This window comes from Ovis aries, chromosome 11 (genome assembly GCF_016772045.2).
Source record: "Ovis aries strain OAR_USU_Benz2616 breed Rambouillet chromosome 11, ARS-UI_Ramb_v3.0, whole genome shotgun sequence".
Lineage (NCBI taxonomy): Eukaryota > Metazoa > Chordata > Mammalia > Artiodactyla > Bovidae > Ovis > Ovis aries.
The window spans coordinates 44,128,107-44,143,114 of NC_056064.1; the positions used below are offsets into that span (position 1 = coordinate 44,128,107).

General features: G+C 40.9%; 1 protein-coding gene and 1 pseudogene across 1 annotated transcript; both read right to left on the minus strand.

The window, feature by feature from the left end:
- Window positions 1-3,210: 3,210 nt before the first annotated feature.
- On the minus strand, window positions 3,211-3,366 carry LOC105612018 (large ribosomal subunit protein eL39-like; annotated as a pseudogene).
- A 6,309-nt stretch (window positions 3,367-9,675) lies between these two features.
- Window positions 9,676-10,697, minus strand: LOC101116922 (large ribosomal subunit protein uL18-like). Its single transcript, XM_042256089.2, has one exon. It carries the CDS (start codon window positions 10,640-10,642, stop codon window positions 9,749-9,751), a length of 894 nt encoding a protein of 297 aa, XP_042112023.1. The 5' UTR covers window positions 10,643-10,697; the 3' UTR covers window positions 9,676-9,748.
- Between the last annotated feature and the right edge of the window lie 4,311 nt (window positions 10,698-15,008).

Below are 15,008 nucleotides of genomic sequence, written 5' to 3' on the forward strand. Positions count from 1 at the left end.
AAAAAAAAAATATGGTACATACATAATACAATGGAATACTACTCAGTCATAAAAAAAGGATGAGACAGTGCCATTTACAACATGAATGGACCTAAAGATTATCATACTAACTAAAGTAAGTCAGAAAGAGAAAGATAAATAGCATATGATGTCACTCAAGTGGAATCTAAAACAGGACGCAAGTGAACGTATCCATGAAACGGAAACTCACAGACACAGAGAGCAGACTCGTGGTTGCCAAAGTGGAGAGGCGGTGAGGGAGGGATGGACTGGGAGTCTGGAATGAGCAGATGTAAACTATCACATATACAGTGGATACACGACAAGGTTCTACTGTATAGGAAGCCTGGCGTGCTGCAGTTCCTGGGGTCGCAAAGTGTCAGACATGACTTAGCTACTGAACAACAACAACAATAACTGTACAGAAACTCTATTCAATATCCTGAGATAGACCATAATGGAAACGACTATGAAAAAGAATGCATATATACATATAGCTGAATCACTGTGCTATAAGCAGAAATTAACACACCATTGTAAATCAACTATACTTCAACAAAATTAATTTTTTAAAATATTAAGTCAGGCAATAATGAACATGAAAGCCACTCACAGTGTCTGGTAGCCTGTGGGTACTCACAGGTGTTAGCTGTATTCTAGTTGAGCAAGTCTATGCAGGAGGCTGAGCCAGGTGCTGTGAGGTGCACAAGAAGCCTGAGGTAGGAACTTTTCGGCCAAAGAGCTTAGAGTCCAGTTGGAGAAACGGGACAGATGCATAAGAGATTTTAAAACAAAACAGAAAAATGGTCAGCATCGTACAAAAAACGGTCAGCATCGTACATTTCAAAGACTGGAAAGGAGCAGCCTCCACCAAGGGCAGGGCTGCTGAAGGGGGCTCCCTGAAGACATGTAAGGCAGATCTTGAGGGACCTAGACAAGTGGAGAAGGAGGTGGGACGGCCCAGATGGAGGAGAGCAGGGTAAGGTGAGGGACAGGCGAGCAATGAGAGGAAGTAAGTGTTTCCTGAGCATCTGCTCCATGTGAGTTGCCACACCAGGGGCTTTCCTGGATCTAATGGTGCTAGATTCTCACAGCAACTTGTGAGGTACTCATCTGTCTTATTTCATGAATGAGAAATGCTGAGAATCAACAATAATATCACTTGCTAATGGTCACCTTTAGTATATGGAAGAATCAACACTCAAAGTCAGAACCCTGACCACAAAATCCACACAAAGGGATAAAGTTAGAAAATATCAAGGGACTTCCCTGGTGGTCCAGTGGCTACGACTCCACTCTCCCAATGCAGGGAGCCTGTCTTTGATCCCTGGTCAGAGATCTAAAGATCTTGCATGCTGCAACTAAAAACGATCTTGCGTGCTCCAACTAAGACCTTGTGCAGCCAAATAAATAATTTTATTTTTTAATTTTTTGAAAAAGAATCAAAGATTGGTGTATGTATGAGGGAGACAGAGTCTTGAGCAAGGGCGAGGGGCGGGGCATTCCAGGTAAAATTGAAAGCCCCCAGGCCCTAAGGAAGAAACCTAAAATCATGTGAGGGAGACTTGTGAAGGCAAGAGGGTGTCAAGATGAGGTTGGAGAAGCAGAACAACCCTGCCATCACACCCTTGTATATCACATTCAGAACTGGAGCTTGATCCTAACTTAAGGAGAAGCCAGTGTAAGCAGGGGAGTTATATGATTCAGCTGATTTCTCAGAAAGTTCATTCTGGGATGTTGTGTGGAACAGGGCTAAAGTGGCCAGGATGGAGCAAATTGCAATTGTCTTAGAAGGCTGGTGACGATAACAGCCCATTCCACTATTCCTGCATGGAGAATCCCCATGGACAGAGGAGCTGGGCGGGCCACAGTCCATGGGGTTGCACAGAATCAGACACAAGCGAATCGACTTGATGCAAAAGCACACAAAAGTGTTTCTTAGGAGTAGCAGTGTGAGGTCAGTCTTGATGACGAATTGGCTATGAGAAGGGGAAGGAGAACATGTCATCAAGGTTGACAGGAAATGTCATTTCTGAGATGGAAGAAGACTGAAGGAGGAGGAGATTTGGGGCAGCAGGGGATAGATCGGGGTTTACAGAAATGTGGGCCAAGAGAAGGCTATAAATGTCAATTTACTTTGAGACTGTTCAATCCTGTTATGAAAGATAGGTGTGTAGTATGTAAAACACGAGTGAAATATCTTAAGATGTTTTAAGGATAGATAATTAGCTAGTAAGCAAAATGTTTGTTAGAGGGATGTAGACGTCATCATCAGCACATAGTTAAAGAACAAGTGAAACGTGTGTGTGTGCGTGTGAAATGTAGATAGGAATTAGTGCATATGCATTTATTCTTTCTTTGAATTACTAGACTATAAGAACCTGAGGGCAGAACCATGTCCCTTTAGAGTATCAGTTTTTTAGACTTTTGAAAACCATAACCTGGACTTCCCTGACAGTCCAGTGGTTAAGTCTCCATGCTTCCATTGCAGGGGGTGGGTTCAGTCCCTGGTTGGAGAACTAAGATACCACATGCTGCAAGGCAAGGCAAAAAATAAATAAAATGGATAAACAAAAGCTGTAACCCACAGCAAGAAATACATCTTATGTATGTCCCAGGTAACATATATTTATAAAAATATATAAGTGCATTGGGCTTCCCTGGTGGCTCAGACAGTAAAAATATATAAGTGCATCAAAAGTTTTTCAAGGCAATATGTACTTACTCTTCCTATTGGTTATGCACTCTGATCTTTCCTATTTGATTCTCTTCTATTTTTTTCCCAACAAAAGATCTCACATATTTATTACTGGGCCAAAGTGCTAGTGCAGAAATACTAACACAAAGAGAAAAATCATTTTCCCAATAAAACATGTCCAGCTGTTCAGAAAGTAGTGATGTTCTCAGAGTAATATGGTAAGATCTAAGTGACCTTGTGTGTATGCTCAGACACTCAGTAGTGTCCGACTCTTTGCAGCCCTATGGACGGTAGCCCACCAGACTCCTCTGTCCATGGGATTTCCCAGGCAAGAATACTAGAGTGGGTTCCCATGTCCTCCTCCAGGGGATCTTCCCAACCCAGGGATCAAACCCACATCTCTTACCTCTCCTGCATAGGCAGGCAGATTCTTTACCACTAGTGCTACCTGGGAAGCCCCAAGTGATGTTGACACAGCATGAATATGTGTGCCACTTCATGTGCAAGGCTCCTTAGAGACATAGCTTGGTTCTTCTCCAATGTTTTCCCTTGGAGTTGTACCTGATTCTGTTACCAGTTTTGATTCCAATTCATTGGGGAAAGCGATGACTCTGCTTTTATTTCTTGGCCAGGAATCACTTGATCCTGAACGTCTTGTGAGAAGACATGGTGAGGAGCAAATTCAACCACACATAGGATGGCAAGGAAGAGAGGAAGAAGCAGGTAGGAGGATGTGTGTAGAACCTATTCTTTTTTAGCGCTGAATACACCTCTGATTCTACAACTCACTAATGGGTTGTATCTTGCAGTTTGGGAAACTGCCAACAAGTGTGTGGGGCTTCCCTCGTGGCTCAGTGGTAAAGAATCCGCCTGCCAATGCAGGAGATGAAGGTTTGATCCCTGGGGTGGGAAGATTCCCTGCAGAAGGAAATGACAACCCACCCCAGTATTCTTGCCTGGGAAATCCTAGGGTCAGAGGAGTCTGGCAGGCTATATAGTCCATGGGGTTGAAGAAGAGTCAGATGCAAATTAGCAACTGAACAATAACAAGTATGTCAAAAGAATGAAAAGCTGAGTCTGAACCCTACTTCAGCCATTTGCTGTATGACCTCAGGCAAATTACTTTGTCCCTCTGGGCTTCATTTTTCTGACCTGGAAAATAAGAAAATTGGACTTAATGATTTTTTATCTTCCTTCCAGTATTAAGGTCTTTTAGCTCATTACTACTCCCAATACTACACACATACTCCCATCCACCAAATACACTCATACATAGCCCCCAGGATTGGGTTCCTGTTATTATGGATGGAGTATGTCACCTAGGAGGCCAGTATGATGAAGGGTCATCTAATAAAAATAGTTATTGAAATTAGTGTTTATCTAAATTCTCCATGAAGGAAAAATCTTATAGCCATTTTACAAATTGTCAGCACATTTTTTCTTATTTTTTGGCCATGTTGCTTCCATAACTAGGGATTGAATCCCTGCTCTCTGCAATGGAAGTGTGATCGGTGTCTTAACCAATGGACCATCAGGGAAGCCTCAAATTGTCAGTGCATTTGACCAAATTTGGTCATTATCATTACTCATTATCTCTCCAAAGTCTTTATCATGCAGCTAAATAATAATGACTTAATAATTTACAGCAAATTGTAACCTTTGCTGACAAAGATCCATCTAGTCAAAGCTATGGTTTTTCCAGTAGCCACGTATGGATGTGAGAGTTGGACTATAAAGAAAGCTGAGCGCTGAAGAACTGATGTTTTTGAACTGTAGTGTTGGAGAAGTTTCTTGAGAGTCCCTGGGACTGCAAGAAGATCAAACCAGTCAATCCTAAAGGAAATCAGTTGGAAGGACTGATGCTGAAGCTGAAATTCTGATACTTTGGCCACCTGATTCGAGCAACTGACTCACTGGAGTCGACCCTGATCCTGGGAAAGACCGATGGCAGGAGGAGAAGGGGATGACAGAGGATGAGATGGTTGGATGAGATCACCGATGCAATGGACATGGGTTTGAGCAAGCTCCAGGATTTGGTGATGGACAGGGAAGTCTGGCGTGCTGCAGTCCATGGGGTGGCACGGCTGAGCCACTAAGCTCTGAGCAGCTGACACGACTGAGCTCTGACATGACTGAGCAACTAAACTGAACTAAACTGTAACCATAATGTCATAAAGATCTTCATCAGGTAAGAAAGATCCTATCATCATAAACCTCCTCTTTGTTTAACAGACGAAATGTACTAGGATCAGGTGTATTGCAGATTACAAAGGTCACATGGGGTGCTAAGTGGTGTTGCTGTACCATGAACACACGCCTCCTGCTTTCACCTCTGGGGCCTCTGTCTCCTGAGAACACAGACCCAGGACCATACCAGCCCAGAGGTGGGCTGTCTTTCTGCACCTGTGGGGGTGGGGGGCTGGGGCTGTGTGATTAGGATTTGCTGATGTACTATAACCCTGCCTTGCGATACTCCAAGCCCAGCTGATTGTTGTCCCATTTATTTTTCTTTCCACTTTAAAATGTGAATTTCTTCTGAGGGAAGCCAGTCCTCATGTTTCTGATTTGTTTACACTTAATGTCTCCAAATAGTGCTCTCTGACATCCCTGAGCTTCACACCTTTCCTAGAGGATGCTGGGTGAGCAGATTGAGAAGAGATGGCACTCCAAACATCCCCTTAGGCTAATGATGTCTCCCAGGCTTGCAGTTGAGGCTTCAGCTGCAGATAGCAGCTCCAGCTCTAGCCAAGGAGACAGTTAAAATAGCTGAGCCAGGGACTTTCTGGTGGTACAGTGGCTAAGACTCTGTGGTCCCAATGCAGGGGCCTGAGTTCCAACCCTGGTGAGGGAAGTAGATCCCACATGCCGTAACCAAGGTCCCCCATGCCACAACCAAGACACAGCACAGCCAAATAAATAGAAAACAAAGCAAGCAAACAAAAAACAGCCGGGTCAGCCAACATGGGACTCCATTCGGGACACAGAATATTATGAAGCAAGGGTGACACCACTGATCCCTGATAGCTTAGCCAGGGCATGAAGTAAAGTCCTGTATGAGGAAAGGGGCGTTTCTTTGGTACTCCTTGGCTGTCCTAATCATATACCTCAGGAGGCGTGCTTACATGTTTCCTCTAAGCAACCTTGACTGTAACGGTGGAAGTGAACTAGGATGGGTAGCCATTCCACCGAAGGAGGGTTGATCCCGGGACAACACAGCATGCTAGAAAGTGCTAGATAGTCAGGGGAACCCGACATCCAAGCTTGAATCTGACATTCAGCCCAGGGACTTTAGGGAAGTTATTTACCTCTGTGGATATGTATCATCAGTAAACCCCCACTGCAGATTGTTGTAAGGATTAAACGAGACAATGTGTATGCTGCTGCTGCTAAGTCACTTCAGTCGTGTCCGACTCTGTGCGACCCCATAGATGGGAGCCCACCAGGCTCCCCCGTCCCTGGGATTCTCCAGGCAAGAACACTGGAGTGGGTTGCCATTTCCTTCTCCAGTGCATGAAAGTGAAAAGTGAAAGTGAAGTCGCTCAGTCGTGTCCGACTCTTCGAGACCCCATGGACTGCAGCCTACCAGGCTCCTCCGCCCATGGGATTTCCCAGGCAAGAGTACTGGAGTGGGGTGCCATTGCCTTCTCCAACAATGTGTATGACAGGAGAGTAAATAGGCACTTATATATGGCAGCTAATGGTTTCATATTATCTGAAAGTAAAAGACTGTATGTTTAATTCCCTCTTAATTCTCATTTAAATCATGCTCCCGACAGCCTCCAGGGACCCTGCTGAGTCTAATACGGAAAATTTTATAACAATCAATCAACAAGAATTTAATGAGAATGTGACTGTAAATCCAGGACTGGATGCTCCGAGGGTGGACTGGAGAAGAGAAAAAAGTGGGTTTACAAGATTATTGAGGAGCTGCTTGAGAAAAATGTCACAGATACTTTAGGAAAATCACAAAGCAGTTTAATAGATCAACAGAATCCAAGTTGAGTTTGGGAGGCTGGGGATGAAGAAGCAAGCTGGGGGTATGCAGAGGCATGCTGGAGTAAGGCCTTAATCAGGGAAGTCTTCTCCGTGATCCTGAACTTGGTCTTAAATTTTAAGCTTCCTTAATACACAGTAGACAGGAAATCTGAGGTTGCATAATAAAAGATCAATTTTTTGTGTTAAAAATTTATGGATGGGGGAAGGAGGGAAAACTGCTTAGTAGGATGGGGTTTCCTTTTAGGGTGATTAAAATGTTTGGGAACTATTTAAAAGTGTTGTTTACTCAACAGTGGGAATCTACTAAAAGCCACTGAATTTTTTACTTTAAATTGGTTAATTTTATGTCATATGAATTTCAATTCAATTAAAAACTTATGGAGTTATAACCTAAATGAGAAAAGAATTTGAAGAATAGATACATGTGTGTGTATATATATACATATATATATATAGCTGAATCACTCTGCTATACATCTAAAACTAACACAACATTGTTAATCAACTATACTCCAACACAAAATAAATTTTTTAAAACTTGCAGAAATAAAAACTAGTATTTTTAAAGGAGTAACCCTACCAAAACCCTAGATTTTTTTTTTTTTTTTTTTTGCCACACCACACAGCTTGTGACATCTTATTCCCCCTACCAAGGATTGAACCTATGCTCCTGGAAGTGGTAGCCTGGAGACCTAACCACTGGACTGCCTGGAAATCCCCTAGAAAATATTTTTAAGCTACAGAAATTAAAACAGTGTGTTATTGGCCCAGGAATTAAACAGTAGATAAAACAAGGGAACATAACGGAGTCCAAAGTAGACTCAAATGGCTCCCCTGTCCATGCAATTCTCCACTCAATAATACTGGAGTGGATTGCCATTTCCTTCTCCAGGGGATCTTCCCAACCCAGGGATCAAAACTGGGTCTCCTATTTTGCAGGCAGATTCTTTACTAATTAAGCCACCAGTGAAGCCTTTTTGGGAAATTAGTATTTGCTAAATAAGACAATAAAAATCAGGGCAGAAAATATGGATTATTCAACTGTTCAATAAATGTTGTTGGGACAAGCGCTAACTATTTGGGAAAAAAAATTAAAGCTAGACTCATACCTCACAGCTTATACAAAAATGAATTCCAGATAGATTAAAAGGTTAAATGCAGAAGAATGGAAGTGTGAGAGTTCTGGAAGGAAAATATGGTAGCACTTTGTATAATCCTGGGGTGAGGGGTCTCTTTTTATAGGCTTGACATGAAGCCCTGGAACAACAACAAAAAAAAGATTGATCAATTTGACCAAACACAAAAAAACACAGAAATGAAGGCAATTTCTGTATGTTCTATATGGCAAAAATTACTATAAACAAGTTTGAAAGACAAATGACAAATTGGAAGAATATTTGCAGCTCATATGATAGGTAACTAATTTCTCTAATATAGAAAGAACTTCTACAAGTTAATAAGAGAGAGCCAATCATTTCTGTTGAAATGAGTGTAAGAAAAACTGAATGGTCATGACATATGAGAATATGTTTAACCTTATCAGTAATCACAGAAATAGAAATAAAATCAACAAGGAAAGTATATTTATTGCTGACCAAATTGATGAAGAAAAAAATTATTCCCATACAATAGATCCTCTCTGCATTTTTGTAAAGAAGTGAAATAGTATATAGAACTTTCCTGGAGGGCATTTTGGCTTGTTTATCAGTATTTTAAATGAACTTGCTCTTCAACCCAGAAATTCCACTATTATGACTTTATCATTGAGTTAATAAGTCAAGTGAACAAAAATAAAATGTGAAAATTGGAGGGAAAACCTAAATGTTAAATCAACAGAAGGCTGACCCATACTACTGGAATACTACAAAGTCATTTAAAAAGACTATGTACCCTGATATAAGTTGTATCATGATATTGGCTGGAAAAAGTAAGCTGCAGAATCATCTTACACCTTACAATGGCCTTATTTTTGTAAAAATAAGTTAAAAACTGTATATTGCTTGCTTTTTTTTGCATCAAAAGTAAAAAAGTCTGGAAGGATACATACCAAACTATCAACAGTAGATACTCCTAGAAGGGAGTGGGGAGGACTAGGGGAAGAAACTTACCTCGTATATTTCTGTAGTGTCTCAAAATGTTTTACTTTTATAATCAAACAAATTTGAGGGTTAATTATAAATTATAGAACATTTGTGTAAGGGAATGCTTCAAAGGACTATAGATCTCTACAGGTAGCTAGACAGAGACATAGGAAGATAGATAGATATCCTTCTAAGTATACAGATAGAAAGATATCCATAAAATATTGTCTGGTGAAAATGGGATGCATGCTCAGTCACTAAGTCGTGTCTGACTCTTTTTGATCCCACAGATTATAGCCCACCAGGCTCCTCTTTCCATGAGATTTTCCAGGCAAGAATACTGAAGTGGGTTGTCATTTAGATCATAGTGTGTCTCGATCTCTTATATTTTTCGAAGAAACAATGTAATAACCAAAATCCCCAAAGGGAGGATAAAATTTTTATAAATTCTGAATCTAATGAAACACACGTACACAAAGATGTACATGAATGTGATAGCATATGAACTCGCCTACATAAATTGTGAATTGTAATTTCACAATTGTTAGAACAGAAACTAAAAATAAAAATAATCTTTAAGCACCATTTCATGGAGATAGTACCACTACCATTTTCAAATATGTCCCAGTGTTTCTATTTTTGTGATCTGCGGAAGAAAATTAGCTTACATGCTTGTGTATGTATGTGTGTATATGGGTACACATATGCATAGAAAAGAGAGATTGACGGCTTTGATAGTATGATGGAATTTCTAGGGATATTTTTCCTTTTTCTTTTTATTTAACCTATTTGTCTAACTTCTTTACACCAAGCAGTGTTATCTTTGCAAAGCAAACATAAACATTTTTAAGAAAGAAGTGAAAATTAAGGTAAAATGTATATATTTCTTCAGTTGTTTTTTTTTTTTTTTGCTTGTTCAATAAGTTTATTATTGTCTTATCTGAAAAATCTTGATAGAAAATTGTGGTTTGATTTAACTCTCAGCAGCTCGTTCCTGAGCTCTAAGAAAGCTTGCCTTATTCTGAGCTGCCCGATCTTTCTTCTGGGCAAGTGACATTTTGGGACGGTTCCACCTCTTCTTTTTAACTTCTATCTTAGGCTTCTTCTCATACACTGGATTCTCTCGTATTGCAGCATGAGCTTTCTTATACATTTCCTCCATCATGTCTGGAGTTACGTTGTTCTTTATGTACTGAGAGAACTGTTTCTTGTAAGCATCTTCATCTTCTTCAATCAGGTAACACATGTAATCTGCAACGTTTTGCCCCATGATGTACTTGCGGTGTACCTCAGCACTGAATTCTTTGCTTTCTGAATCATAACCAGGGAATCGTTCGGTACTGTGAGGGATAGACAAGCCTCCACTGACAGCTCCCTTTAGGGCCCCCAAAACTTTATTCCCAGTAGTAGTTCTGGCAAGTCCTGCATCCAAGTAACAGGTGAAGGCATCAGGTTGACCATCAATGCTTTCCACATTGTATTCATCTCCAGTCACCTCGACTTGGCCTTCATAAATTTTGTCCATACCAAACCTATTAAGAAGCCTGCGGGCCAGCAGCAGGCCAGAACAATATGCTGCAGCATAATATGTCAGGCCAGCCTTCACACCGTATTTTGGGAGTTCATGAGCATAAGCGGCACAGACTATCATATCTCCTTCTATATGGGCATAAGCAATCTGACAAATGACATCTCTGTTCGTTACACGAACAATCATTCTGTATTTAGGTGTGTTGTACTTATTTTTATCTTGGATTACCAATCGTTTCCAAGCATAGTAGTCAGTTTTGCCCTCTCGCCTTCTTCTGAATTTCACTTGGTATCTCTTGAAGTAGGCCTTGTTCCTGACAACTTTAACAAAGCCCATCCTGTGGAATAGAACCCCGACTCCACGGCTTGCCACAGAGCTGCAGAACCAGCACGGCTCCGGAGGGGTGTGGGGGCGGGTGGGGGGGTGGGAAGCTTCAGTTTTTTTAGTAACTTCTCCCAGCATGGGCAATTCCTGAAAATGTTTTCTAGTAGTGCACTGGTCAAACAATACATCAAGGTCATGATCCATACAACTCCCTTCTCCCTGCCCAGTGTTTGATATTTCCCTAGAGCCAAAAAGAAAGCTCAACAAACAAAAATAAATAATCAAGATGGGGGGTATGTGAGGCTGGGCGTACTGGGTAAACAAAAGCAGTTGAACTCTCCAGGCGCAGTTTGATCTTAATATCCAGTGGGGGTGACCTGCAAACCACATCACCACAATCCTCTTAATTCCCTTTGAAGATCATTGAGCAGCGCTCACTAGTACAGAAAATAGCTTCCCACCGGGGCTAATCACTAGGAGCCCTCCTTTCTCCTAAATCAGAACAGATGACCAGACAAAACCACATCATATGTGGGCAAGTCCCACCCAAGTACTGTTTATTTGAGGATTTTATCTGTACGCCGAAACTGCTCCAAAATTGGTGGAATTTATTCCACTCACAAAAATAAAGTTAGTTAGGCATAAAGTTAGTAAGTAAAATATTAAGATGATCCATTAAAAAGTGGGAAATTTTCAGGAACAATGGAGAGAGGGAAAGAGAATTTTTTTAAGGTACAATTTTTTCTTTAACACTTTTTTAAAATTTAATATTTATTTGGCTGTGTCAAGTCTTAGTTGTGGCATGCAGGGTCTTCCTTGCATCTTGCAGCACGTCAGCTCTAGTTATGGCACACAGGCTTAGCTGCTCTGAGGCAAGTGGGATCTTAGTTCTCTGACCAGGGATTGAACTTGTGTTCCCTGCATTGCAAGACAGATTCTTAACCACTCAACCACTAAGGAAGTCCCTAAGATAGAAATCTTTTTTACCAGAGTCTTGATTTTTTTTTTTAAGATGGAAAAAAATTTTAAGGTGGAAATCTTTAATACCAGAGTCTTGATTTACTCTACATAATACCAAATAATTGACTTTGAGTTTTAGTTCAAGAGATCATTACTTCTCTTTTCTTCTAGTAACTATAACTAGGTTTCCTAAATCAATCAGCTATTTTTATATTGTATGCACATTAATTTAGTGGGCAAAAAAGCTCCCCAAAAATATAGTTTGAAGGAAAAATTACTGTCTCAGAGTCATACTTATGTTAGCAATTGCAACTGGCTCTTGTGAGCATTGATGTAAAATCCCCATCATTGATCTGTACCCCATTAAAAAGTATGATCTTCAGCAAATCTTTTTTTTTAATAATTTATTCATTTATCTGGGGTTTCCTAGGCGGTGCTAGTGGTAAAGAATCTGTCTGCCAAAGCAGGAGATGCATGAGACATGGGTTCGATCCCTGTGATGGGAAGATTCCCTGGAGGAGGTCATGGCAGTCCACTCCAATATTCTTGCCTGGAGAATCCCATGGACGGAGAAGCCTGATGGGCTACAGTCCAGAGGGTGGAAAACAGTCAGACACAACTGAAGTGATTTTACACTCACACTTTCCCTTACTTATCTTAGGTTGCTGTTCGTGGGCCCTCTCCAGCTGGGGCTAGTTGGGGGCTCCTCTTCGCTGCAGCGCACAGTTTCTCACTGTGGTAGCGCCTCCTGGTGGGGAGCATAGGCTCCAGGGAGTCTGGGCTCAGCAGTTGCCTCCCAGGGGTTCACTAATTGTGGCTCGCAGGCCCTAGAGCACAGGCTCAGCAGTTGTGGCCCATGGACTTTAGTTGCCTGCAGCATGTGGAATCCTCTTGGATCAGGGACCAAACCCATGTCCTCCGTTTCAGTAGGCAGACTCTTATCCACGGTACCACCAGGGAAGTCCAAACCTTTTTTTAAAAAGTTTGTTTTTATTTGTTTATTTGGCTGTACCAGGTCTTAGTTGCAGTTGTGGCAAGTGGGATCTAGTTCCCCAATCATGGATCGAATTCAGGCCCCCTGCACTGGGAGCGAAGAGTCATAATCACTGGACCACCAGTGATTTGGAAGTCCCTCCAGCAAATCTTTAAGGAAAAAAAAAAACAACCCGTGGAAGATTTCATTCTTAACCACATTGTCTCCACATATGAAGTCTTTACTCTCCATCCTTATTCCACACCCAGTTTCATGCAGCCTCAGAGCTATGCCATCTTTTTTCAGGAGTGGAGAAATTGCAGAAAGGGCTGCTAAAACATTTATTTCACAGCACAGTTATTATGAGTGAGTGAAGTTTCTGGTTATATAGTTACCATGACTACTGTGAGAATGGCCATGTACTCTCCCTCTTACTTGAAAGGTTGCAGGAAGCCAGGCTTGTCTGTCTTTAAGATGCAGAAGCTAAGAAGTATGGGGTTTTATTTCCAACTAGAAATCCTGCAAAACTGAAGCGAAATCTGTGGTGGGATCAAAGTCATAATTATCTCAACTATTAGGTGAGCAATGTCCATCAGGATATTTCCTAGTTTTTCATCCTTAGACCAGAAGAGGTAAATTGCATAATGGTTAGCCTTTTGTATATGATGATAGTGTTTAGTGCAATAGACACTTGTTTTCTAAAAGTGTAGACAGACTTGCATTGCTATGTCCACATTCTCTCATCTACTAACACTTTGAATATATTTGAAAAACAGCTGGCTGGCATTACGAGGACACATTGTGGTTGAAGAGCAATGACGTTAAGGGAAAGTTCTAGTCCTCTCAGCCAAATGAACACTAAAGAATATCCATCGTTTGAAATCAAGCAGACTTTTGCTGAGAAGATTGTTCTAAGAACAAGAAGGATACAGTCACTAGCAAATCATTTTGATTTCATTGTCATGGAAAGCATTGGGAGGCTGGAGGTCAAAGTTCTGGTCCTGGGACTGTTGTTAACAGCTATGTGGTCACGGACAAAGCAAATCACCTTTCTGAGTCTTGGAATAAGAGGAGAATAATATCTTTTCTGATCTCAAAATTCCCTGTCCAAAGCTCTGAGAAGCCTTGTTCTCAGCTGAGGTAGTGTTCACTGTGATAATAGGATGGCGAAATTCTTGATCTGGCTAACAGGGAGCAAAAATAACAGCAATCAAATACATCCCACCTGTAGAGAAAACGGAACTCTTTTACCTGTTTGTGGGAATGTAAGTTGGTGCAGCCACTATGGAAAACAGTATGGCGGTTTCTCAGAAAACTAAAAAAAGAACTACCGTATGATCCAGCAATCCCACTCCTGAGCATATATCCAGGGGGAAAAAAATGTACCCCTATGTTCATAGCAGCACTACTCACAATAGCCAAGTTGTGGAAACAACCCAAATGTCCATCAACAGATGAATGGATAAAGAGGATGTAGTGCATACGTACAATGGAATATTTCTCAGCCATAAAAGAGAACAAAATAATGCCATTTGCAGCAACACGGATGGACCTAGAGATTATCACACTAAGGAAAGTAAGTCAGAAAGAGAAAAACAAATACCATATGATATCATTTATATGTGAAATCTAAAATATTACCCAGGGACTTTCCTGGCGGTCCAGTGGTTAAGACTCCATGCTTCCACTGCAGAGGGCACAGGTTCCATCCCTGGGCAGGGAACTTAGATCCTGCACGCTATCAGTGTGGCTAATAAATAAATAAATAATAAAGAAAATAAATAAAATATGACACAAATGAACTTATCTATGATACAGAAACAGACTTTTGGTTGTGGGAGAATGGTAGGGATGGACTGGGAATTTGAGGTTAATAGATGCAAACTTTTGCATATAAAATGAACAAACAATAAAGTCCTACTATATAGCATGGGGAACTATATTCAATATCCTGGGATAAACCATAATGGAAAGGGATCTACATGATGCTAAAACATCTAGATAAAAGACGAAATTGTATGCAAATGAAATATTTGGTACCATGTATGTTTTAAAATTTTGGTTTCAAAAACTTAAATTTTATATCTTAAAACAAGAAAAAAGTACTGTGAATTCCCTGGTGGTCTAGTGATTAAGGTTCCAGGCTTTCCCTCCCATGGCCCAGATTCAACTTCTGTCTGGTCAGGGAACTGAGATCTTGCAATCCTTGAGGCACAGTCAAATAAATAAATACATTTCAAAAAATAAAAATAAAAACAACAAAAAACTGTACTAATGTAGTCCCATCTGACCCACATTTTACTGATCACTTCCAGAAAGATAGCAGCACTCTGCTTCATCAGTTCAGTTCAGTAGTTTTCTGCGACCCCAGGGACTGCAGCACGCCAGGCCTCCCTGTCCATCACCAACTCCTGGAGTTTACTCAAACTCATGTCCATTGAGTTA

Bases quoted from the DNA above. Each gene is read 5' to 3' on its own strand.
- LOC101116922 (XM_042256089.2), bottom strand. From the start codon at position 10,642: ATGGGCTTTGTTAAAGTTGTCAGGAACAAGGCCTACTTCAAGAGATAC.